Source organism: Pteropus alecto, unplaced genomic scaffold, assembly GCF_000325575.1.
Source record: "Pteropus alecto unplaced genomic scaffold, ASM32557v1 scaffold21, whole genome shotgun sequence".
Classification (NCBI taxonomy): domain Eukaryota; kingdom Metazoa; phylum Chordata; class Mammalia; order Chiroptera; family Pteropodidae; genus Pteropus; species Pteropus alecto.
The window spans coordinates 28,256,419-28,284,061 of record NW_006436282.1 but is presented as its reverse complement, the minus strand read 5'-3'; the positions used below and the strand labels follow the sequence as shown (position 1 = coordinate 28,284,061).

At 40.0% G+C, this 27,643-nt stretch overlaps 1 protein-coding gene across 5 annotated transcripts in view; it reads left to right on the top strand.

Annotated features, from left to right (window-relative positions):
• Positions 1 to 27,643, top strand: part of IMMP2L (inner mitochondrial membrane peptidase subunit 2) — a 696,111-nt gene that overhangs the window by 33,666 nt on the left and 634,802 nt on the right. For all 5 annotated transcript variants that reach the window (XM_025046910.1, XM_015589428.2, XM_025046909.1 and 2 more), the window contains exon 4: positions 18,047 to 18,150. In XM_025046910.1, coding sequence (XP_024902678.1) covers positions 18,047 to 18,150 — 104 coding nt within the window. The remainder of the gene's footprint in view (positions 1 to 18,046; positions 18,151 to 27,643) is intronic.

Below are 27,643 nucleotides of genomic sequence, written 5' to 3'. Positions count from 1 at the left end.
AAGGCAAGAAAGGAAAAAAAGCATCCGGAAGGGGAGGAAAGAAAAGAACAGATCAGTTGAGTGATAGAAGATGATGGCGGAAATTAGACAGCTGGGCAGCGAGCAGGAGACAGAGTGGCCTTGGGGACCAGCCGCTAAGGAGACTCGGACAGGGACGGGCTCTGGTCAAGGGGCTGGCAGGCCCCGCGGCGGGGTCTCCCTCAGAATTGACCCTGGCTGCTGACACACCTGTGCTGCATGTCTGTGTGTCACACCATGAGCTACGTCATCTAACCATCCCTCTGACACCTCAGTGTTCATTGAAGGACTCTGTGTGCCAGCTGGAAGGAGTTTATGTTGATCTAGGTTATCAGTCTTGAGCATCATTTGCTGCCAAGTACTTTAGTTCACCTGTGTATTTAGGTAGAAAAATCATAGCTAGTAGTACTTTCTGTCGTTTCAAATATATGAATAATTCTGCAACTCAGGAGGTCTTTTTGGGGTGTGGACAATAATGAAAAGCACTGGCCAATGTGAGGTGGAATAAGGAGTCATTTATCAAACGGCTAATAAGTGCAGAACACTGTTTTAGGGCCATAGGGATGGTGAATCAGATATGGATTCTGTCTTCGAGGTACTTTTCCTTTAGTAGAGGAGGTTCAGGAATTATTAATCCTGGATGTGGGTACATCCTCAGGTGAGATTGATACAGAAGATATCAAACGGTCGGTACTTGGTGTATCCATAAATGAAGACTCGTTTGGTCCCACGTACTGTTCTGGAGAACAGACCTGGAAATTTTAATTTGGAACGGAGCAGTGCCAGAAAATACCCTGAGTCCTTTCGTCGTTGGCCACTGTGTTACCTTTCACTGTGATAGCAGACAGCCCTGAGGTTTCAGTGGCTGACATCCAGATCTCTATTTCTTACTCATGAGTCTGTGGCTTGACTGTCACTCTAGCCCATAGGTTTGGGTCTTTTCTTGGGGCCTAGACCAAAGGCCCTTCACTGCCTGGGGTGTGTGCTCTTCTCATGGGTGACAGCAGATGACGAGGAGGCAACTGGAAACACTCAGAACCTCTTAAAGCCTCAGTTCAGAACTCAGTGGTTCTTCTGTCCACATCCCATCAGTCAAAGCAAGTCTATGGCCATTCGGTGAGGTCAGGAAGTGTATTTCATCCAGTCTTCCTCCGAACACTGGCGAATCGGTAAGTACATCCACCATGGGGGCTGTGACTCCAAGGACAGACAGGTCATTTCAGAGGTAATCTAAAGAGTCGTTTTTTACCTTTGAGTCTACCAGGAAAATGACCCTAGTCTTTGCTGTGGAAGACCGATAAAATTGGAATAGATTGAAATTCTGAGTCCCTGAATTCTGGAATGGCTTGATCCATTTCAGGTGTCTTTAGGTTAGAAATAGCCCAGGGCCATTGGATCATCTCTTTAGAATGGCTTTTCTTAAAGGTCACTGTGGAACTTGTAGAATGTTATTTAAGACAATCCAAGGATTGAAAGATTGAATCTCATTAAAGGGACACGTAATGCTAGTCTTTTCGAGTTTATTGAATAAACACTCTTCCAGCTGCACTGGAAATATTGTATAAGAGCTGTTTTTGTGTCTTTTAAATTTCTGTTGGTTTGAGATTTAACAGAAGCTTGTTTTCAGGATTCCTTCTTATAAGAAATAATTCTTTACTTTTTAAATACTACTCAGCGGTTCTTTCTGTAGGTAGGTCTCCAGGATTCATTTACAGTTCATTAGGTATTTGGCTAGAACGATAGAGATGATCAAACATGGGGAGTCACAGCTGCTTGAAGGTTGCCATAATCGAACATAACATTTTTAATGATATAATGATATAATTTGGTGGAAAATAAGATTCAGTTTCTAAAACATTTGATTTTTTAAATAAAGTCGTATAGGTAAATCTGTTTGATTGGACGAGAGATACCCTTTGCAGCGCCCTGCACACAAGGGGTGCTGGCAGAAACTGTGGGCTGATGACGTTCAGACTGGCCCGGTCCCTCTGGTGCGCTTGAATCACTTCTACCGGTGGCTGAAACGTTAGTATCAAAGTAGGTGAATTTTTTTTTTTTTTTTAAAAGAAGCACCACATTACTCAACCTTGATTTAACTAAGGAAATGAAGACTCATGCTACATATAGCTGAAACTACAGAGGGAATTTATGTCGGTGGAATGCAGTTATTCAAATTAGAAGTTCAGTCGCTCACAGAGGCTTTTTTAGAGTAAAAAGGTGCCCTCAGAATAGTTTAATGACCTCCCACCAAAGTTTCAGATTTGATTTGAGTGAGAAGGCCTGTAGCGGCGTCACTGGTTCTTAAAAAAAGGCAGATGCCTTCTACATTTAAGATTACGATTCCAGACTTTTAAAGGGAAGTGAAGGAAATGATGGTAAGAGCTGCTGCCCCGTTTTTGTTACAATTGCTACACGATCGTTATGTGGTCTGCCGTTTCCTCTCTCCATTTTGCATAGCCAGAGGGGAAAACACTTGAACACACTGCTATACAATACTCTCTCTCCAGCTCAGACTTCAGAGAAAGATTTATGCAGAATATATTCGAAAATTAGAGAATGTGAGGGAAAACACAGTTTAATCTGCGCCGAAGTCTCTATTCATCCATCACACATGTTCATCGGTTCAAAATTGTCTTGACTTTCTGTGACCTGCAAATGATCCTGAAGAAACCGGTTTGCAATAAACCTCTTAGACGCCTACCTGGCTCTTTGTAGTCATTATCTTACTTCTCGCTGAGTTTAAAATGAAAAGTTCTGTCAAAAAAAAAAGCAAGCAAGGAGGCTCTCTGTCTTTCTCTGTCACATTTATTTATTTTATTAAAAAAATTTTAAACCTATAGTGGGCTTAATATTCAACCGTTATTGTGGGTTGCAATTGTTAAATTCCGAGAAGCTAGATACAAATAGACTCTCAAGAAAAGAGATATATCTTGTTTTATGCGCCAGAATTTAACATAGAGTTAGGGTGTTTTCTGTTACCTGCTGAGTTTGCACTTCCGGGATGTGGGGAACCACCAAGCACACAGTTCCTTCCGTACCTACTGCTCTGCGCTCTTGCCCGCCTTGCTCGGCTGGGGCTGCCCTCGAAAGAAGCCGGGAGTTAATGCCGGACCGCTTATTGGCTTCTGCGTGCGCTTTCTTCCCAAATTGCCTTTGGCTCAAAAATCTCACCTAATGTTTTTACCCCTTAGGATGGTCTATGCTTTTTTATGTGGTTCCACAACCTGTCGTTAATAGGGAAGTCAGATAGATTAGTTTGTATTTATAGCAACAGACATATGTGATGCCGTAACAGGTGGTGAGTGATAACTTTAAAATGTCCCTCCATGGATTTTCTGCACTTCCCATGATGTATGTAGCCAGGGTTATATCTGTTATTTAAACACTGACTTTAAGCGCTTTTGAAAATACGTCGGAGTGATTTTAGACCCACAGAAAAGTGTTAGAGCTGAGCAGAGAACTCCCGTGTGTTCTCGACTCAGCTTCGCCAGTTTTCAGTATTTCGCCACATTTATTTTATTCTCTTCTTCTTTGTCTTTCCGCACTCTTCCCTCTCTCCCTCCTATCTCTCTCTCTAGATATATATGTAGTATATGTATCTGTTTCTGTGTACACACACACACACGCACACACACGCACACGCACAGATATTGTGTTCAAACCATTTGAGAGTAGGCTGCACACATCATGTCCCATTAACCATGCTCCCCGTAGACTCTTCTGAGTCATGATGCTCGATGACTGACTTTTATAGATTTTTAAATTAATACCTTCTTCAGATTCATATGCATGGAACCTTTACTACTTCAAGGCAGCAGTTCCCAACCTTTTTGGCACCAGGGACCAGCGTTCCTATCAGAATCTAATGCCCGATGATCTGAGGCGGAGCTGAGGCGGTGATGCTGGTGCTGGGGAGCGGCTGCAAAGGCAGATGAAGCTTCGCTCGCTGGCCCGCCGCTCACCTCCTGCCGTGCCACCTGGTGCCTAACAGACAGCCTGGTACCATTCTGAGGCCCAAGGGTTGGGGACCCCTGCTTTAAGGGATATTGACCCAAGTTTTAAACTTGACATTTGGAAAAACTGAGGTTAGACATTTGAGATAAGTCACCTAAGCTCACACAGCTGTTATGTTTCAGAACTGTCTTAAACCAACTCTGAGAATGTCTTTCATTTGCTAAATAATAAGTAATAAAAACTGCCGCCAGGCCTCTCTGTGGCGTTCCTGCTCACAGAGCTATTGTGTTCCATTTCATTTTGGTTTTGGAATGGTGTAATTAGTAAGTTATTTAATATGGGAATGGTTTTGCAGTACATTTTGAATTTAAACAAAGATAGAAGTTAAGCTTATTTTATGGTGGGAGATGGAGATTTTAAACCTAGATTGGTGGAAGGTTCCCTGTTTTTAAATCGAAGATTATAGACTTTACAAGAAAAAAAATAGACTTCAGTTTCTGGAAATATGGCAGAGTAGACATCTTGGAAATATTCCCAGTGCAACACTCATAAACGAAACGTTGACCATCTTCATGAATGCCTGGTGGCCTTGCAGGGGTGAGGGACACCATCAGAGACCACAGATTAGGGGACGTATGTTTCCAGAGCAGTGAGGAGGCATGAAAACCAGTGCTGCCCCGTGGACATCGGCAGGTCCTGGGAATGCAGAGTGTTTGGTTTTAGGCCATGTGAGGACCTGAAGACAAGGCCCTGGGCACAGACAAGGTGGGGATTTGGAACAGAAATTCTGAGTAAATTCAGGACTATGGAACAAAACACATCGTTAGAGAATGGATAAACTAAAACCAAAATCCATTGTGCAAGAAAATCGTCCAGGCTCCTAGTAGAAGGGGAAGGCTTCATGTGGGACTGAGGTTCAGACTCGCTCTCACTGCAGCTGAAAAGCTCTAAACTCAGCTGTCAGTTTACGGTGGGCCTGGGTGCAGAGCAGCCACAGGCACCTGTGGGGCTCTCCCAGCCTTCCTGATGAACCTGACCTCACTGCAAAGATGCCACACACGTGAGCCCCGCGCCTGAGCATCAGCAGCCCCTTCACAGAAGCACCCCTGAAGGCCTGAGTATCAGAACTAGCCACTGTGAAAGGGAGCGAGTTTAAAGAAGCTGACGAGGGAGCTGAACACGCGAGAAAGCAAACAAAGGTTATTTAAAATGATCGCTTGAGCTTTAATATGTTTTTAAGGTATAAAAATGGTATTATGCTTAGGTTAAAAAATCCTTGTCATATGTAGTATGAATCTTACAGCTTTTAAAATGAAATATGTAATAGCTGAGGTTTACTTTATATTAGGAAAAGCAGAGCGGGTTATAGATGAAACGATGGGCCATGAGTTCATGGTCATTGAACCTATATCCTGGGTAACATGGTAGTTTATTATACTATTCCGTCTACTTTTTAAAAATAGGTTTATTGAGATGTAACTTATATACCACGGAATGTACCAGTTGTGAGTGATTTAGTGATTTTAATGAAATATATGGAGTTATGCGATCATTACCTGTTAGATTATTTCCCCCAAAAGATCTATCATGACTGTTTGAAGTTAATTATCACTCTCGCCTTTGCCTTAGGCAACTGCTGATGTGCGTAGAGATTTGTTTTTTCTGGACATTTGCTGTAAATAGAACCATACAGCAGGGGGTCTTTTGTGTCTGGCTTCTTTTTCTTCCGTAACAAGTTTTGAGGTTTATCCGTGTTGCACCATACAGCAGCATCTCGCTCCTTTTCACTGCCGCGTAGTATTCCATTTTATGGGCATACCACATTTTGTTTCTCTGTTCATCGGCTGGTGAACTCTTAGGCTTTTCCCATCTTCTCGTTATCGTGAAGAAAGCTGCTGCGGACATTTGTGTACAGGTCTCTGTGGAGCCACATTCTCATTTCTCTTGGGCAGGTATGTAGGAGTGGAATTGCTAAATTATATGGTAGATTTCTGTTTAAATTTAAAAAAAATTGCCCAACTAACTCTGGGGTGGGAGAAAGCGTGCTGACCGCACTGCCCGCTTCTCCTTCTCTCTTTGCTGCTGGGTCACGGGCCCCGGAGGGGCCTCGGCCATCGTCACTGCTGCCAGGCGCGGTGGGTGGCCCGCTCCCCGCTCAGCATGACACTGTGGCGTTGGGCTGGGTTAGGACAGGTGTGAGAAAACGTCCTCGGCTCCATGTGGCTGTCCTTCTCCTGGTCCTCCAGCTGTTCTTGTCCCACCTGGTGGTGGGTCCTGGTCGCAGGCTTTTCTAGCGCCCCATCTGGGGTACGTGGGAAGCAAAAAGAAAACCCAGGGACTCGCCACCGTGTCTTCCTCAGGCCCTGAGGCCCCCCCAGCCTCTAGTCTACTTTCTGCCCACGTTTCAGAGTCTTCCAGTATTTGTTCTTTACCTTACGTGTGGGTGTTTTCATAGTCATAGCGAGGACTAGCTAGGAATGGGTAGTTTGGGCTCATTTTGGTCCTAGCCTATATCTTTTACTTTTCCTAGTAGTAAAATGTGCCTAAGTCTGGCCGATGGAAGGAAGATGAAAAGTAAGGTGACATTTCCAGGTCTGGCCCAGATGAAAGAAAAAAGCCTTTTTTCTTTTTTCTTTTTTTTCTTTTATTTTTTCGTGATCTGTACTCTCTTTACGGCTGTCTGCTGGTTGATGGCAGAGGTTCTAGTTGAGGACTACGAGGCCACAGGAGATGGTAAATCTACGAGCGAGAAAAAACCTGGGTTTCTGAATGACCAGGTGAAGTAAGTCCACTCGACAATGTGCTTTCACGATTCTTTCTACAGGCAGTTAGCCTGGTTTGGCTATAGAACAGGCCATTACTGGACCTTTTCCTCTCCCTTTATTTAATCTTATGCTCCCTTTAAGGCTAAACTCAAGTCCTCTTTTCTTCACAATACTTTACTTAATTCCATCGTTCATTTATTTAAAATCCTACAGCCCTGTAAGTTTCACTCATGATTATAAATTATTTTGTGCATTCTCTAGTCCTCTCTTTCATGGGTTAATACCAGCTCTACTTTATAAAGTTTAAAAAAAAAAAAAGGACAGTGTACCTCTCACCTACCTGTTCAGAGAGATGCTGAATAAATGCATATTAAATTTGTTCTTTGAAACATTGACATGCCTGAATAATTAAACCCCACAGAAATATGATAAAATGAAATTGTCATCATTAAAATTTTTTCCTTTGAATTTGCGGGGGTTTCTGAATCTTTCCCTGGAAACTTTTTAGCTCCTTGATGAATCTTTCATAGTCTTTATGGCGGAGATTTTCAAACCTTCCTGCTCATGACTCTTATTAAGTAATATAGTTTTTCATTATCCACACATACACGCCGCTGAAGCAAAAGTTTCATGTAACAATACTTAAGCCCTAATCACCACCATTATGTGCAGTGCCCTCTGATATGTTCTATTCCGGTCTCTACCCATTAAATCGATTCTGTGACTCACGCGGTGGTTGTGACCTATAATTTGAGAAACGCTGCTCTGTTGCTGGAGGGAGAGTCAAAAGGGAGAAGCTGCTTGAACTGAGTGGTAACTAAGGCTGGGTAGCGTGGTGGCTTTTGACTTGCAGTTTTAAGTGTGGGCTTGTCACAAAGGCTTCAGGCAGTGAGTGTACGCGCAACAGAGTGACGAGGAGGACCGTGGTCTGAGAGGATGCTTCTTCAGTCAGTGTGGTCCTTCCGTGCTTACTCAGGCAGGTTCCTGAGCCCGGGTCCTGATCTATGAAACTAGAACCACCACCGCTGGGACCTGGGATTCTGCATGGTGACAAGACTCGTTCCCTAACTCTTGGGGAGGGCAGATTGTCGGGGCGGGCAGGTTACCAGACGCGGGAACTGTTTTTGCTTGAAAAATCCTGACTGCCTCGCTTTGTTAATTAAACTTTTGAATTCTAACTGTTGCGAACTTTTAGAAATATGTTTTTTGTTCCCCATCCTTTGTCTATTAAATTGTTAATCATATATTTGTGCTAGTTTTAGCTTATTTTATTATTTCTCATTGCTTATACCAGCGATATAATTTATTTCTTTATTTTTATTCTTACTACTTTATAAACTTAGTTTTTATTTCTTTACTTTTAATATTTAATTTTTATTTTTTTCTTTATTAAAAATTGTTGGGGGTGACACTGATCAACAAAATCCAATAAGTTTCAAGTGTACAGTTCAACGTATGTCATATACATTGCATTGTGTTTCATCACCCATAGTTAGGTTTCCTTCTGTCACTAAATATTTGACCTCTTTGACCCCGCCTGCCTCCTCCCCATGTTCATGAGTCTCTGTTTACCCTGTTTGTTTGTTGCTTTTAGATATATATCCCACATATGAATGATATCATGTGGTTTTCAACTTTTTCTGTTTGACTAATTTTACTTAACATGAGTATCTCAAGATCAATCCACGTTGTCACAAATGGCGGTATTTCATCTCCTCTTATGGCCGAGTAATATTCTGTTGTGTATATGTGCCACAGCTTCTTTAGCCAGTCATCTCTCATAGGACACTTCGGTTGCTTCCATGCCTTGGCCACTGTGAATAATGCTGCTGTGAACATCGGGGTGCATGTATCTTTGTGGATAAATGTTTGCAGGTTTTTTGGGTAAATACCCAGAAGAGGGATTGCTGGATCATATGATTAGATCAATTCTCAGTTTTTTGAGGAAGCTCCACGCTGTTTTCCATAGTGGCTGTGTCAATTTGCAGTGCCACCGGCGTGTCTGAGGGTCCCTTGTTACCCACAACCTCGCCAATGCTTGTTATTATTCTTGTCTTATTACTTATTTCTTCAATTTTTAAATGCATGATCTGCACTTTGTAGCTTTAAGAGTGTTTAGTTATCTTTTAAATTTTTGTTTAGTTCATTTTTTTTGACCAGGTAATTATCTTTCTCTCTCTCTCTCTTTTTTTTTTTTTTTACTGTACGAACCGTTGTTTATTTCTGTAGTGTTTAAAATGAACAGTAGGAAGCAGGGAGTGTTAGCTGAGAGAATGGCCCGTTCACTTAGCATGGGAGACGTGTCGATTTTTGCAGACATGGCTCCTCAGTGAATCACACCTGCCTCCTTGATTTGTATGGTTTCCTCCCACATGGACTCTGGCTACATGACTTGCTTCCGTCAATGGGGCATCGGCAAATGATACTCAAGTAGGAACTCGGTAAGCGCTTGTGAAATGGGAACGTGCTAGGCGCTCAGGCTGTCCCGCCAGAGGGAACATCGGAGGACAAATGAGGCATCCTGGCCAGCAAGCCCCAGTTAAATAAATGCCTGACGTGCGACTAGTGTCATCTTGGACTTTAGCCCCATGCAAGGCCCAGATATTTGCAGCCACGAGAGCGACCTCAGGCGACACCAGCAGAGGATCTGATGCACTGAGTGGAGCCCAAACTGCACGATCATGAGCCAATAAATTGTTCTTTTAAGACATGTAGTTTTGGAAAAAAGTTGGTTTTGTTAGTGAGGTGCTGTTGTAACAAAATCCTGGAATTTGCGGCGTTGGTTTTGGGGTTGGGTGGCAGTTGGGGGCTAGGAAAAAGATAAGGGATTATTGGCAAAGGCTCAACAAGTGACAGCTGTTGATGGAAGCTGGGAAGGTGATGAGGAAAGCGTTATTGAAATTGGAATGATCGCGACCCATGTTTTATGGAGCTGAAACAATTTTAAAAAACTGTCACCTGCAGCAACTTGGAATATACAAGATGTACCTAATGAATTTATAGATCTGGCTTAGGAGAATTTCAAGCAGACTATTGAAATCGTCAGCTGGCTTCTTATAGTTTTATAAAGTAGGAAAAGAGAGAAATAAACCAGAAATTAGAGGAAATACAGGATGTCCAGGAATTTCTGTGTTGGAAAATGAAAGTATTTCTTTAGTAGTATCTGGCAGGTAAAAGATTCTCAAAATAAGAAGTGGCCTGGGGTAAATATTAAATCTTCACTGGAAGACTTTTTGTTCAGACCTCAGAAAGATTTAAGGTGTGATTTAGCAGATCCTTTTAGCTAGACGAGAGAGATTATAAGATTATAAAAATCTTAACGGCTCTGTGCCAGTCTGATACTTGAAAGTGGACAAAGATCTAGTTCAAAAAAGGTTATGGATATTGTTTTATGAGGAATGCAGTGAACCTCAGTTAGGAAGTCTGCAAAGTTATCTGTTTTATTAGTAAGGAAGCACCATACACGTATTTAATGGTAGTGTTTTATAGTTGTTTCATTACTGCATTGAACCAGAAAGTTTGTAGATTTTAACTCGCAGTGTAACGATCTGAATTAAGGGGAAGCTAAACACTAAAAATCTTGTTAAAGAAAAAAAGAACCTTTAAAAATATTTATAACGAAAAGATATAAAAATAAAATGCTTTTCTCTTTTAAAAAATTAATTGCTTTGCTCTTACTCTAAAGCATCATATATTGATTGGAGAAAACTTGGAAAATACTGAAAAATACACAAAATAAAAATAACTTTCTTCACCTTCCAGAATTAGTTATTTTAAGATGTTATTATATAATACTAACAATTAAAAAGTATTGAATGATCACGGAATTCCAGATACAGTGTAGCATTTACTTTAAATATTATCATCTATTTAATATTTCCCACAACGTGGTGTTGAAGCTGCTGTTACTAACCCATTGTACGAATGAAGAAACAGGAGCAGAGTGATTAATTCATTGAAGATTATTCATACTTAAGCCCTGGCTTTTGACTTCAAAGTTTGCATTTTTAAAACCATTATCACCCTTTTCTACATAATTTTGTTCTTCCTTCCTCCCTCCCTCCCTCACTTCCTTCTCCAGATCGGATCACACCAATTTGTTCTTCTCATTGATCACATTTTAACCTAATTCATTTTGCCTAACATATCCAAATACCCGGAAACATTCTTCTGCAATGTGATTTTTAGAGGCATATAGTTTCCACATATCACATGGTTTAACCATTGCTAATTTAATCAGTTTCATATTATTGGTATCTAGGTTAGCTCATTTACTCACCTAGTATAAATAATATATGATGAACGTCATTTTACATATTTTTAAATTATGTCCTTAGGATAACTTTTTAAACATGACACTTAGAAAATGTGAGATCTAAGGATAAGACCATTTTAAAGATTTTGCATACATTCTGGCTAGTTACCCTTCAGATAGTTTGTAAAGATTTTTATTTATACAGGCAATATATGAGAGTGCCTGTAAAACTTTGATATGTACACAGGAAATAAGAAATACAATTGAAGATTAGGAGAATGACAAATTGGTAACTCACTGTACTTTCAAGTTAAATTAATATGGCCTATGTCTATTTTAAAATTTTGTTAATATAGCTTTAAATGCTTTTTAAAGAAAAATTAAGAAATTTAGTATCTGTAAAAAATGCAAGTCGTTTTTATGTGATAAAATTTCTGCAGAAATATCAAAAGGAAAATAGTCATCCCGATTTTACGTGGGGAATGCTTAAAGAACCATAAGTCTGTAAATAAGAGGATGAGATTAGAGCAAAGTTTATTTCTTTAAAAAACGCTTAATAAAAAAGCCTCTGAATAAAATGTGATTTGATCACATTTAATAAAATGTGAATTTTCAAAGGTAAAGAATCCCATTGATCACATTTAATAAAATGTGAATTTTCAAGGGTAAAGAATCCCACTGCCTAGCGTAATACCTGGCAGAGTTGGAACTCAGTCGTTTTTCAATGATGAAGGAATGAACGAGCTGAAAGAAAGTACGGATGAAGCTTTGCAGCTTCCCGTCCTTAGCGAAGGTGCCCTTGGTTTCTGCTGTCCTTCGAGATGGACTCGTGAAGAACGCATCTCTGCTCCAGTTTGTGTGGGACCTCTCCACGGCCTGCATGTCTGAGCAGGAAGAGGTCGTGGGACTGTCTGGTCAGGTGGGGTGCCCCCCGCCACTAGGCCAAGGCTCTAAAGTGACTCTGGGAAGAATGGTTCCTAACGGAGACTCGATGGTACCGCCAGATGCTCCTGCGGGGAGTCTGAGGAAGCCGGAGCAGGTGTGAAGAGCCCACTGTTCTGTACTTATTAATAAAGTGCCAGATGTAACTAGGACTTGCTAGGTACACATTTCCTGAGACGCTTTATGATTGGGATTCCCTCCTCAAGTGTAATGTTTGTGAGACTCCAGGTTTTAATCACCTTGCCAGGATAGGGGTCATAAGGTCAAAAGTGTGAGTAATTTTTGAATTGGATGGTCATTTTAAGGGGGTCAAGTTTTAAGGGGTCTAGGTAATAAGGCCCCCTTACCTGAAAGGAATGTTCTGACACTAACTTAAAGCTTTATTTAAAATTAAAAAATGAATAAGAAAAAAGAAATTTATAGAAACATCAAAACCAGAATGATATTATTTACTGAGTGCTTGCTATGGCTCAATCTTAAAAGGTAAGAAATATATTATGTCTCTGTTTAATTCTCTAGGAGAGTTTTATTTTCCTAAACCAAGACATAAATTCCCCCCAAACTGTCATATGATTTGAACTTAGACACAAGCTGAGAATGTAGGATAACTCGACAATAATGTTTGTGTGTAGGAGGAATAAGAACCCTTCAGCATAGTCTTTGATCAGAGCTAGCATCAAAGCCCAGCTCTGTGCTGTGCTTCTTTTAAAAGTAGGTTTGATATCTGCTGTTTCTCACTTTAACATAATTTATTAATATCTGTTGAAATCTGCTGGTTTATATTGTCTTAGAGTGAACGAATATAGTACTTAGGTCAGAGCAAAGCATACAATGATCTCTTTTTAATGTAACTTAAAATTTTCCAAAAACAGGAAAAGAAAAACAAAGAAAATCATAATCCCATCGACCAGAGCTAAGAAGTTAGATTTTTTCATGTATATCTTTTCATATGTGTTACGTATATGTGTATCTGTTTTAAAAATGAAGATTAAAACATAACGAGCATACCGTTTTTTATAGAAGATATTTATAACTAAATACTTGTACACATTAAAGTTTTTCTGGGATTAATTCCTAGAGGCAGAACAATTGAGATCCAGAATAAAAGGATGTTTTCTTTCGTTGTTTAAAAGAACCAGAGAAACAATCCACCAAGAATTTAGAAACGAGGGGTAGAATTTCCAGCCTGAAGATGTAGTGTTTAAACGGCAATATGTGAAAGCTTCATCTCGCAGAAAGAAAACTGAACTTGACTCTGTTTCCCTTCCTCCTGTCGTTGCTGTCCTCGTTACATCTTATTCGTGGATGTTTCCATTGTGTTGAGGACCATGTTAAGATCCTTTGGTGGATCCTCTCGTTTAATACTCATAGCAGCCTTGTGAGGGAGCGGGGTACCGTAACCTCCATTTTGCGGATGGAAGTGAGGCCTAGAGAGGTTAAATAATTTAAGGTCTCTGGTTAATAAGGAAATGGAACCAAGATCTGAACAGAGTTTTTAGTTTTAATAGTGTTTTTTTTTCTTTTCCCCTCCAGTCTTTCGAGCAAGGGCTGTCCAAAAGTCTTCTCTAAGTTGTCTGATTTTTCACCTTAGTTCTCCACGGTAGAAGCAGAGGAATAGATGGAGTATGAAGATGCAAGTCACAGGAGAAAAGATGGCAGAGCAGCTGGTGGCTTTGTTTTGTTCTCCATTGGTAATTCCAGTGGTTTTCAGGGTCTGTCCACTTGCTCCTGGAAGGGACATCTTATCTACTCGCAGGGACATCTGACACAGGCACGCGTTTTTGAAATACAGGTAGAAACGCGTAGTTTAATTTTCGCTGAGGTTTCTAACTTCCAAAAACCTTACTAAGTTGGTTCTAATTTTGACGTAGTCTCTTGGACTCTAGAATATAAAGTATTAGCAACACGATAAGAAAATATGGACTGTGTTTACATCAGATTTCCAGAGTTTATGACTTTTCATTTAGATTTCATGTTTATAACTTTTTTGATTTGAAAAGATATTGCTCTGTTTGAAGTACGAAATGCCATTCCCACGAGGGAAAGCAAGCTGTACAAGTTCTAATTAATGACATGGTTCACGAATTTTTCAAAAACAGCCTCATCCAAATGACGTTTTCTTAATTTTTCATATAAAATTTTCATATTGAAGTTAGTGCGTTATTTTTTTTCTCCATATTTGTTTTAGAAAACTCAGGAAGTAAAATGTTTTTTTTTTCTTTTTAATGGTTAAGCAAGGTACAGAGAACTATGGTGTTTATAGTGCTATAGAATAGTTTCTCAATTCTAGAAAGTTCTTTATGATAAGTGGTGTTGATATTCATTTGCTTACATTCAGAAATTAACAGTAAGGAAAAAAATTATTCTTTTGTGATTAGCTTTATTATATTACAGATAATAATAAAGCACTGTGCAACTTTACTCCTAATGCTTAAATTGCTTAACTTGATGCAACACAAAAAATGTCTTACTATTCTTATTCAGAATATGTTTTCATTGAAAGGGACGTTTACAATGTTTAGATAATGTACATTGCTGAAGAACCGTCTTATTTAAATATGCTTTTAAAAACCTTAAAAGTTTTAGACATTAAAGTATAGAAATACAATTTTCCAGCATTCTTCTAGGCGTGCAAAAATGGATAAGGCGTGATTTCTGCCGTCGAGAAGCTTACAGCTGAGTGAAACAGTCATGCGTGTCGGCAGTTCTTCCAACCTGCCAGGTTTTAAGGGCCATCATGGAGTCCCCCGCATCGCAAAGTGAGCCGCGGTGGGGGGGGGACGAGTCATTTGGCCTTGCGGAGGAGAGGAAAGGTGGAAGAAAACTGTGTCGCTTTCTTTATAAAACCCACATGGCCCTCCAGGTGTCAATGGATGATTCTGACATTTTACTGTTTGAAATTACACATGCTTCCTTCTGGTTTTTTTTTTTAACCCACAAATCTTTTGTTTACAATGCATTACCTTTTGATTCTAACAGAATAAGAAAGGCTGGTAGCTGAGAGATTTTGTCGGGAAGGTGAAGCCAGGTGCCAAGGTTCGAGTCTCTGGTGACCCTTCTGTCCTCAACCTTGGACCACCAGGAGGAAGTTTCTTGATTTCTACAAGGAAACTGCAAGGTTTTTTTTGTTTTGTTTTGTTTTTTAAGGCTTCACAGAGAAGTCACCATGTGAGTTGTGCTTTGAAAGATAGGTTGAATTGTCCCAGTAGGGAAGAGGCATTGTGGGCAGAGGCACAGTCCGATGACGGGAGACTCAAAGGGAGACTGTGACATTGAGGATGACTCTGGAGTCTGTTTTGGGGGGATAGGGTGAATGGCAATGCTGATAACCAAGGAGGGACACAGAGAAGCATGGTTGGGGACTGGGGCGGAATATGATCCCTGCTTAGGGCATGTTCATGTTGAAAGTGAATTAAAAAAATTTCATTAATTGTTTTTTCGATTCTTTGCACTTAAAGTTATTAATCACCTTATGTGCTCAGGTGTCAAGGACACAGACATAAGAAACCATTATCAAAATGCTTATGGACTCCTGGAGAGAGAAAAAAGGCAATAATTATAGTCTACATTTAAATAGGCTATGAGAGAAGTAGCCGCAGGTCGTGATGCGGAACTGGGAATTCTGATCGCTTAGTGGGGTGTGAGGAGTATGATGGAGGTGTTCCTGTGAGGGCGCCTTGGGGGAGTCGAGTGTTTCGAAGTATGGGTTGACCAGATGGCAGGAAGCGAGAACGAGCAGGACGCAGTTCAGGCCGAAATCTTTGCTCGTATGATGCCCTGGAAGGGCGAGGAGACAATCTGCGCGGAGGGCACCACCTGCGGTTGAGTCCAACTTGTAGGACCTGTGTGAGCGGGGGACGGCTGGGGCCCTGCAGACCGTGTGTGTCTTCATTTTTATCTGGAAGACAGTTATGTTGGTGGTGTTGGCAAACTAGTGAAGGATTTTAAGTAGGGGAACGGCTGGATGACGTAAGAGTCCCATCAACCAGTTAGAGCTATGGAAGTTCAGAAGAGCAGGTGGGGTTGGATACAAATTTAACTAGTGGTCACAACAATGGATAAGAAGTGCATCCTGCTTAGTTATGAGACAGACAGGTAGTTATTAGACCGTGCTAAGCATGGTCGTGTGAAGTGCTCTGCATTGAGTTTAGAGCCAGTAGCGTTGGGACTATACACTCAGGAGTTATCGGTAAATGTGTGGCATTTGCAATTGAGAATACTGTTTGGGAAAGAATTTAAAGACAGAAATGAATGAACTAAAGGTAGAATCCTGAAAGAGAAGAGCAACCTTCATAGGATAATGGCTGAAGAAGAATCATCTAAAATTGTGATTTTAGCTCTGTGGATTGCGACTTATTAGTAGGTTCAAGATCAATATAGTGGATGTGAAATAAACATGGTTTGTTGTTGACAATTTTAAAAACACGGATGGGGGGTTCCATTCCTTAGCACCATGGCCCAACAGAACCTCATGGATTTATCCTATCTTATCGACTCTGCTCCTCATTAGGGATGGAGCCAGAGGGGGAACCGGGGAGAGGGTACAAAACAAGTAATTAAATCATGATGTAGTAATATCAATAGTGGGAGTTACTGAGAGCTTAAACGTGGGTCAGAAAAGGGTCTAAACACATTGAGTGATCTCACCAAGTAAGTTAACACTTGCGAAGCCCTCAGAAGTGTCTCTCACGTGGTGAGCGCTCTGTGCCTGGCTGTTGTCATTAGAACAGGGCACATGGTGAGCTCTCAGTAGGTGTCGGCTATTATCATTATTTAATTATTAATCAGGTAATAGTTATAATCATCACTATTTTACTAGTAAGGAAATTGAAGCATAATAATATATGATCTTCCTCAAGATCCTATAGCTGGAAAGAAATGGAATCATTTCTGAGTTAGGGTGAGATACTGATTAATGTAGATTAATGGTGAGTTACTTGGGTGATTCGTGCTTGAAATATGATGATGGTAGAGAAGATGGGCCATAGGTGAAAGATGTTATGAAGGAAAAAACCTTTAGCTCGATGACTGGTTGGCTATGAGATAAAAAGATAAGTAGGATTTTAAGCTGGTTGACTGGGAAAATGGTAAATAGGATGTGAGAAGATAAGAAAACTTATTTTTTGGTAGGAGACGATGGCAAATTTCATTGAATCATATTGAATGTTATGTCAGACAGTCAAGCGGAGTGACTAGCAGGGAACTTAAAACTAGAGATGGAGATATTTGGGCATCGTCACGGGAGGAAGTTGGGAGAAGCCGTGAGAGCGTGTGAGATCTCCAAGGATGACCAACAGCTTTCGGCCACAAAATCCTGGGGAGTGAAAAATAAGGTCACGACACGAAACGTCTTCAGTGTCGCCCACATCTGCCCTGCAGAAAATCTACACATCGTTCCAGGAGTCTTTAAAAAAGAGCTTGTCGCTGCAGCCGCAGGGACTGGCGTTGTCTGGCGCCCACGGGTTTCTTGTTCCCGCCCGGGGTGCTGCAGCCATATCTTGTCTTGCTGCCACCACCAGTGAAGGTGGAGAGCCTCAGGCGTGGTTTGTCACCATTCCCGCCGCCCCGGAAGTCAGTGTGTCCCCTCCTGATGCTCTCAGGGTCTCTGTAGAGTCAATGGTGGGAAAGCTCACCTGGCTTTTCTAGTTTGTCCCATCACTTGTCCCCTCTGCTCCCTTCCCTTCGTGCGGCTGTCTTCCGGGCGGATCCGAGATGCCTCTTCGCCCCGGGTGGAGCGATGCTGTGCAGAGCCTATCTGAATATTCTATTGGGAGGTTTGATTCCCTTCTTCTTCATTTATTTTTTTTAATCCTTAAAGCTTTCCACAGCTCTCCACTGGAGTTTAATACAGATTTGACTATCGAGCACATTTTCCTTTCAAATAAGTATTGGTAATGTTTTTTTTTTTTTTTTCCTGGTTCACCTGTGAAGAATCCCGATAAGCCTTTCTGAAAACTCATCATTTGCAGTTACTGTAGATCAGCAATTTATCGAAAGCGAGCATGTTAGGAATGTTTTATTGCGTTGCACTAAAGCCATGAAGTGCAAGGAACCGTGAAGATTGAAAAATACAAATGATAGATGTGTCTGTCCCTTTCTCCTTATTTTTTAGCCTTCTTTGAATCCCGGGGGAAGCCCATCATCTGACGTGGTGCTTTTAAACCACTGGAAAGTAAGGAATTTTGAAGTCCAGCGTGGCGACATCGTGTCACTGGTGTAAGTAAATCCGAAATATACTACGTTTGCATATGAATTATAACGATCTGATTTAACTGATAATCTGCTGCGAATACCATATTGTCAATTATTAAATGAATAGGCACATTTAAAATAGAATGTGTTTTAAAAAAAATCAATTTTGAAATGTAACAATGCTATCAAAGATTTTTCTTTTATATTTAAAAATATTTCGGTTGATAGACACACTTGGATATGGTGAAATGTGTTGAATGAAATGTGGATTAGAAATTATGGATCTAAGGTACATGTATTTGGTATTAGTTTGGGTTATTTTGAAATTTTGCATCTTGGAGGCAATCTCTGTTTCTCACGTTTTATTAGTTTGTGTAGCTACAAAATATTTCTAGAAGATGATCATTGTGACATGAAATATATATATTTGTGACATGTATATATAATATATGTATGTATGCATATATGTGTGTGTATATGTGTGTATGTGTGTGCATGGAGGTACATATATCTCAGTAACTTAACTGAAAAAAGGAAGTTTGGAAGACAGTATACTGGAGGCTTTTGTTTGGGACCAAAAGGTGGCACTGTTTCTCTGTTAAAGTGTTACGACTGGTCAGGAACATAAATTTTCTTCATCTTCATGTAGAAAGGAACGTCAACGTGTATGTAATTGACACAATGATATAATACGTAGGCCTCGTACTTGCTCGAATGGTTTAGATGTGAGATTTTTGGTTTGTTTTGAAAGTAGATTCACACTGAGAAGACCGCAGCAGAACTTGCCTTATTTGTTCTAGTTTCAGCCACTTCTAAAAACGTTTTAATACGATTCCCTAGTATGCCAATTAGTGCATTGGGATAGCAGTTAATGTAGCAGTTATTGTCATTTATTTTAACTGGTAAAATCCTACCGTTTGGTGAAGACATGCAGTTTATATATCTGATTCTTGAACTGGAATAATTGGTTCTCGTTGGATATTTACAATTGGTGAAAGCAAAAGCATTATCTACTTGTTTATCCTTACCTTTGGCTAGTGCTTCGTGGAAATAGATATTTTACAAATGTGTCTCTGTCAAGCCCGTTCTACCGGGATTCATCTGAAAATATGTTAACTTAATCCGGTTAGTAACTAATGAAATAAATTTGATGGAGCCCTGTGTGGCAGTCATCCAGGGGTGGGGATTACACGAATCTCGCCTTCTAGAGTGCTTCCTTTAATGGTAATCTACTCTTCGGCGAATACTTCTGTTTTGTCATTTAGAGTGCAGTTTTTGCCGCCTCCCTAACCCCCTTTGCCATGCTGGGCTAGCCCATCGTGTGCTCATTATTCTTTTGCCTTTGGTTTGACGAGGTTACATCCTCACTTAGTCAATGATGGAGAGGATGCCCACCCAAGTGAAAGAGGTCAACCTATAAGCAGACAATTACGCAGTATTTTTTTTTTCCCCGTTAGAAACATGCTGACTATCTCTAAGCAAGTGAATTTGAACAGGTGATTGGGGAAAAAAAAAGGCTCCTTGAAAACCAGGGTTGCATGGTTCATAAAAGTAACCTAGCATATCGTATACTATACGTAAAAAGAGAACACGATTCTTTTATGTAACATTAATGTGATTGATATTTATTATATAAATTAATTTCCCAAAACAGATGTTGACAACAAATTATAACTACTTTGGCTGAACTGTATTTTTAATGAATTAATTATGTACTATATTCCTGTCTTGTACAAATAACACATTTTCTTCATAACGTTTTTTGCTAGCAGGAGCTACTTCATAAAAGAATGCTTAGCGATTGGTATGTTTAACAACAAGTAATTAAGCAGTAATTGTGGCTTTTTTTGAGAAACAAAAAGTCTCATATTAAATTCTTCTTTAGCATAATGTAATACTATAAAAGGCACATTTTAAAGTATCTTTTTAGTCTAATGAGCAAAATGCTTTCTAGACATATGCCCTTATATTTTTATATATTTTATAGACTGCCTCATTTGAAAAGATTGATGTTGGTTTGACTAATGTTCAGAATATACACTTAGTTCATGTCAAACACTGAATATTTGCTTTTCTTACAAAATGCATCAGTCTGGTTTTAATGTAGATAATAATTGTCATTACTACATTAGATTAACCTATCTAGTTAAGGAATGTTTAACTGATATATCGGTTAACAAATCTATTGGGAGAGAGATTCCACCACAATAAAGTTTCAAATAATCACATTTAAAAGTGCTTTAACTTTTAATTTTGAAATAATATAAAAGAAAAGTTATAAAAATAGTATAGAGAATTTCCATTTACTCCCAATATATTTTTTAGTTTTATTGAGGAGTAAGTGACAAATAAAATTGTAATTGACTAATACAGATACTATATTTTGAATTTATGGTTAAATATAGAAAGTATATAATACAAATGAATAGTAATAACACATTTCATTGATATATATAATATAAGTAATCTCTGGAAACAAGGTAGTGTGACAACATTAATGATCTGGGAAAAAAATCCCATGTGAGCCAATGCAGCTTCTGCTTTATACTGAAACCCTTTCTCCACTTACCAATTGCCTCTGAGTTTGATTCATCTACAGGCACCCATGCTATAGCGGAACAGGCCGTCCGCTCTACTGCAAGGGGTTTTGTTCAGAGCTGATTGACAGAGGCTGCTTCGTAAGGTGCGGCATGCCTGGGTGCAGGCGGGGGGAGGGGGCAGAGTGGAATATGCTTCTTTGCATCTCTTCCTTATCTTTTCCTGTCACTTTCTTTTGGTAAAACGTTGGTTTCGGTGGAGCTATTGTTGAAGTTTGTTATTCAGTAATGTTAAATCAAAAGGTATATTTATTTAATAACATTACTGGTCACACAAAACATTATTGGCTATCATCAAGTCCTCAGTATTACTAAGTAAATGTAGGTGACATCATACGCTCTTAGTGGATTTGCAAACTAATAGTGGTGATTGAGGTAGATTTTCTAGACCTTGGGATTGACTTTTCATTAACCTGTGTGGTGGCCTTACTGCGACATGCTTAACGTAAGTAACACCATTTTACAATGCTATATTGGTTAACAAATCTTTTGGGAGAGAGATTCTGCCACAATAAAGTTTCAAATAATCACATGTAAAAGTGCTTTAACTTTTAATTTTGAAATAATATAAAAGAAAAGTTATAAAAATAGTATAGAGAATTTCCATTTACTCCCAATATATTTTTTAGTTTTATTGAGGAGTAACTGACAAATAAAATTGTAAGATATTGACAGTATGCTACATGAGGATTGGATATACATGTACACTATGAAAGGATACCCCCCACTTGAGTTAATTAACACATCTATTGCCTCATATATGTACTTTTTTTGGGGGGAAGAGCGAGAACATGTTTTACTTAGCAAATTTCTGTTATATAGTACAGTGTTATCAACTGCAGTCACCATGTTATTCATTAGAGCCTCAGAATTTATTCACCTTATACCTGCTAATATGAACATTTTACACAACCATAGTACAATTACTGAAACCAGGAAATTGACATAAATGCAGAACTATTAACTAATCTGAGTTTATTTGAGTTTTACCACTTTTCCCAGTGTTCTTTTTGTAGCTAGTTCCTTGGTCTTTTTTTTTTTTTTTTTTTGCATATTGACCTGTTTGAAAGATCCTGGCCAGTTATTTTTTTGCCCAATGATCCTCACTTTTTTTAAATTTTGAGGTCAGCCTGCCATCAAATGGAGAAGCATTGCCGTTGATGGCATTTGCTAAGGAAGCTGTGGCCGTGGTGGCAGCTGGGGAGGCGGGTGACACGGGGCCGGAGGAGAAGGACGTTTTCAGGCACAGGTCGTCTTAGTTTCTTGGGACCACGTGCTCGGGTCATGCCTTAGCGGGTCCATGGCTTCCACACGTCCACATGGCCACGTGTGTAGCCGTTGGGAAGCAAGGAAGGAGGGCTGTGCAGGTGGTGAAAAGCCACGATGTGTCCTGGAGGTAGAAGGGAAGGAATGAAGGCGACTTCACAGGTCACATTGTTGAGCCAGCGCTATAGAAAGTTCTGGAGAAGACGGTCGGGCGAGGGAATTCTCAGTGAGCGCCACTGTGTATCAGGCTTTGTACTGTGTGCTTCGTGTATGCTATTTTTATTTAATTCTCATAGCATTCTCTGGAGATAGTTATTCTCTGGAGATAGTTAACACAGTGCAACTGAGATTTGGCAAGTAGATGGCCAGTCAGTAGCAGAGTCAGAATTCGAATCCAGGTCCTTTTGCCGCTAAACCTGGTCTGTCTGATGTGGTGGGCATATGTGGCTATCCAGCATTGAAAATGCGATCACTGCCATTTGTTACAATGACAATATTTTAGATATATTCAGTCAAATAAAATATGTTATTCAAGTTAATTGCACCCCTTTTTTTTTTTCTTTCTGATGTGGCTGATAGAAAATTCAGAATTACATGTGTGACATGCATTCCATCTGTGTCGGACAACTCTGTCTAAACCTATCTTCCCTTTCCTGGCTGCTGCTCTCCCAGAGTGTGTCTCAGGTGGACTAAGGTGAGATGTCAGCCCCCGAGGTGGATCAACAATAAGGTGTTTGCTGCGAAGCGAACGCAGAGCCCCAGAAATGGTGAGCGCGTTGGGCGCTCAGATCCAGAGAGAGAAAGACATGCCATCTCCAAGCAGATTGACTGCTTATTATTTCGTACTTCTTAGGCTGAGAGTTCTATGTTCATTTTTATTATTTTTAAGGAACCCAATAAAGTAAATACTATCGTTATTCCTATTTTGTAGATGAGAACACAGGTATAGATAGGTTAAAGGACCCCTTAAGGACATACAGCTAGCGAGTGGCAGAGTGAAGGTGTGACGTGCCTCGCGATATTCTGTGCTCCTCACCATCACACGGTGATCCTCTGTACACTGCGGTGATGGCTTGACCAAGGACAGTTAATCATTCTCAATGAAGAAGTCATGCAGGGCCTAGCGTCTCTATGTCTGCGACACTGTCCCCATTCCTGTAGAGAAATTCCTGAAACTAGTGCCTGAAATGCACACTTCGTTAATAGCAATAATACTTCACTGTGAACATGTAGGATGCATGCAGTTTCAGCAGCTGGTTGGGGACATGGCTAAACTCATTGCCACTTTCTGCCAGGTGGTCACTGTGACTATACCCCGTGCCGTGAATGTGAGCAAAGAGCTGTGGAGATCTGAGCCAGGGACGTAGACAAAATAGAATCGAGCCTTTGAAAAAGAATTAGAGGTTCTGGTTCCTTTGTGTCTTGAGTGCTTATAAATCTTTGAAGTCCTTTGACCCGCCGAGGGAGAGTAATCAGAGCCTGCTAAAAAACAAAATTCATGTTTTGAAACAAATGCCAGAGCAGTGATAATAACGGACTAATAAATGACCCATAATTGTAGTAAAAGCCAGTTACCTATTGAGCTGGGACAACGTAATTGTGTATTCTTATCTATTCTATCTGCATTCATTCCTGATTTTTATTTTGGTTTATAGCCAAATATTTTTCTGCGTTCACAGTTAATATTGTACATTTCAGGAACACAACTTTAGAAAGACCATGAGTTTCAAAGAAAGGGACTACGTGCAGGACGAAGTACCTGGATTTTCTTTCTTTCTTTTTTCTTTCTTTAAATTAATTGTAAAAATGTTGCAGAGCGATATCCAGGATGCAGTGTAGTTCGATGAGAAGCTTAGTTTTGGGCACGTTGAATTACCCCTAGTCATTAGCATTCCCTACTAAGCATATTTACAAATGATACTTTAAAAGAAAATGAGATAATTGGTGCCCTTAAGGTGGTCTTTAATGGCAGTTTGCCTTCTTGAGTAAAATAAACCTTCACAATTTTTATACATGTGGTTAGGCAATTAAACATTTTTTTAAGTTTAGAGACAAGTTGCAGCCCCGAAGTGCTTCAGTGATTGCAAAGTTCAATTGTGAATATTGAGATTTTATGGTGACACAGCCGTAGGAGACACCGTAGCTTCTGCTCGACCCGTTCCATGAGCCTCATATTCGTTGAGAGATGACTAGAAGATGTTCAAGAACCAAGTTACGGGCGAGATTCTGTGAAATAGTGGGTACTTATGTTTGCAACTGTTTGTGTTTTTAAGCGAAAAATTCAGTCTCTGAGAACTGTTACTTTTATTAAAAAAAACACACAAGACAGCATTTATAAAGGAACGCCTTAATACACAATTTATATCATATGTAAAGAATCAGATTGAGCTGTTGAGGAAAAGCATTTTGAATATAAGTTTAAATATAATTCTAATGGAGAAATTATTAAAATTTTAGAGAAGCAAACAGGTTTCAAGCAAGAAATATAACACAGAAAGATAAACTATCCCATAGGTATGTTAACCAATCTTAAATGCTTTTAGAACCAGTAATACCTAGATGCATGCATAAAGGTAGGCCACCTGGGTCAGTGAATATCTGACTACTTTATTTCAAATTGAGGCCCATACTGAGGAAAATGAGAAAGCTGCATTAAAAAAAATAAAAATAAAAAAAATACCCAAAGGCGTTGTAGCTCTGCCAAGGGCAGAGATCCCAGAGGAAGAGAAACACATCGAAGAGAGCCGAGTATTCACTGCTACTTTTAACTTTAGGTTCTCTGTCACTTTGTAAGCAGCACAGGCCATGAGGCTGAGCAGCCAAGCAGTGGCGGCTAAGATGGCGACGTGCTGAGCAGAATTTTTGGTAGTTTGACGGGGCAGCGGAGTCACAAACTAGGATTCAAGGAGGAGCTGGGACTGCGGTAACACACTCGAAATGTTTAACTGGGACTCCTGAAGGGCTAAATCTCAGGAGTTAGGGAAAACTGGATAGAGACCAGGACTTACAAAAATTGGGAGGTAGCTTCTGATAAATTAAATCCTAATTTTAAGGTCATCTGCTTTTAACTGTCTGTCATCGCCAGAAGCTGAAGATATCATGCAGAGTCTTTATAAATTTTTGATCACAATACCTGGCAATCAGTAAAAAATTACCATGCATATCAGAAGCCAAGACCAAGATAAAAACAAAATAAGACAGTAAATAACAGAAACAATCTCATAGTGATCTAGCTATTGGAATTATCGGCCATGGGCTATAAAATAATTATAATAAACATGAAAAAAATTGATGAAAAGATGGATACTTCCATCAGAGAATCAGATTCAATAAAAAGAATTGAAAAATTTCTAGAAATAAAAACAAGTGAAAAAACTCAGTACATCAGTTTAATAGCAAATTAGACACAGCTGTAGAGAGGGTTAGTGAGCTGGGAAACAGGTCGCTTAGACTATCTAGACTGGAGCACCAAGGGGTAAAAGGATGGAACATGCAATGGATCGTGTAAGAGACACACGCAGGACGCAGAGCCAAGCCTGACCGCCATGTAATTGGAGTCACGGAAGAGGAGAGGGTGGGCATAAAGAGGATCGAGGAGCAATATATGAAGAGATAAAGGCCAAGCATTTTCGAGAACTCACGAAGGACAACTTACAGATTGAAGATGCACTACAAACGCTATCAGGATAAATACAATAAAAAAACATATTTTTGCGGGGCCCATGGTCGTGAAACCCCTGAATGCCAAAGAAAAAGAGGAAAACCTTAAAAGGAAAAAGAGATGTGTTACCTAAAGTCAAAAATAGAGCTGGCTTTTCAGCCAGTGAGAGACAAGAAACAAGTGAATGACATCTTTAAAGTGCTAGAGGAAAAAAAAAAATTCTAACCTAGAATTTCGTGCCTGTTGGAACAATTCTTCAAAAATAGAAAGAGAAGTACTTTTCTGACAACCGCCAGCAATGCTCCATTGTCCCACCAGACTTCACTTACAAAACCAATCTAAAGGTTAAGGATTTTAGGAGGGCAGCTGCAGACCATTAAGCCCCAGGTATGGGGCCCTTCTGAGCTCAGGCCTGTGTGTGACGGGCACTGGTCACATTCCAATGAAGCTGGCCTGGTGATTGGTACAGGGACGGGCTCTGGACGCAAGCAGGGCCAAGCTGAGCTGTTCCTGGAAATGGATTTATGATGTTAGGGTGACTGGTTAAGTGGTGAAGTCTGCATGATATGATCTATTAAAAAAAAGTCACATTTCCTTAAATAAAGTTGGTGCTAAGTGTAGTAGGCAGAATTTGGGACCCCAAGAAGATTCTATGCCCTGCTCCCCGGGACAATGAATATGATGAGCTGTCGCACCTAGAAGGGACGTTGCAGATGTAATTAAGGTTGTGATGGTCGACCTTTCATTGACCTTAAGAGGGAGATGGTGCTCGGGTTCTCCAGGTGGGCCCCATGTAATCACGGGAGTCTTTAAAAGCAGAGGCAGATGCGGCAGTGACTGAGCTGTAGCCGGAAGGGCGCTGTTGCTGGTTGGAAGACGCAGGGCCCAGAGCACAGGAAAGCAGGCTGCTTCGAGAAACGAAGGTGACCTCTGACCAAAGGCCAGCGAAGACGTGAGGACCTTAGTCCTACAACCACACGGAACTGAATTTTGCCAACAATCTGGTGAGCCTGGACATGGATTCGCCCCCAGACTACGGAGGAGGGCCAGGACCAGCTGACACCTTGAGTTTGGCCTTCTGAGACCCTAAGTAGAGCGCCCAGCTGAATCTGCCCGACTGCCATCCTAGAGAAAGGTGAGATAATAAATAGGTGTTATTTTAAACCCTTACATTTGTTTTGATTTGTTAGAGTAGCAATGGAAATTCATGTTAGCTGATTAGAAAATGCAAACAGTTCTAATACTACCTTAAGATGCATAAGAACAGTTTTACAAAAGATTCTTAATTAAGCATTTGAAAAACACTGATTTTATTTACATACATGACTAAAAATTATTTCCTTTTACATAAATCTGTAAGCGTCTACCTGCTGAGTCCTTGAGAAATCTGGCTGCTTTCGGCTGCATCACTTACAAGCTGGCTAGGTGACTGGCCAGATTATTTTAAATACTCTTTGGGTCAGTTTTAGCATTTGCAAAATAAGAGATGGAGACTAGTTGATCTCTGAGGTCTCTTCCATTGACACAACTGCATGAAAATTGTTTTAGGGATGAAGATGGACTATTTAGGGAGCTGGAAAGAAGAATTCCTCAGAATATCAGAAAAATATGTCACATGCTTTGGTAGCTAGAGTCAAAACTGATTTGGAATTTTTTAAAGTGGCCGCGATGGTACAATAAACAAATTTGATAAGGAGACTTTGAAACCAGGTCTTTTTTGGCCAAAGGCATCAAATGAATATATGTTTGTTAAGATTAAGTCTTGAAATTAGTGAAACTGAAAAATTAAAAGTTGTCAGGTAGTTAGATGTTTTATAGGAAGATAAGAGTAAAGTCCTTTTCTATTTGTTTGAAATTATTCAAAATAAGAAAGCTGTGGAAATCTTACATTGCTTTACTCTGTGCTTTATTCTTGGGGTTGAGATTTTGAGAGTGGCGATTAATCTTGTTCTGGTTATCTCCATCTCTTTTGTCAACTTAAGATGCATTTCCC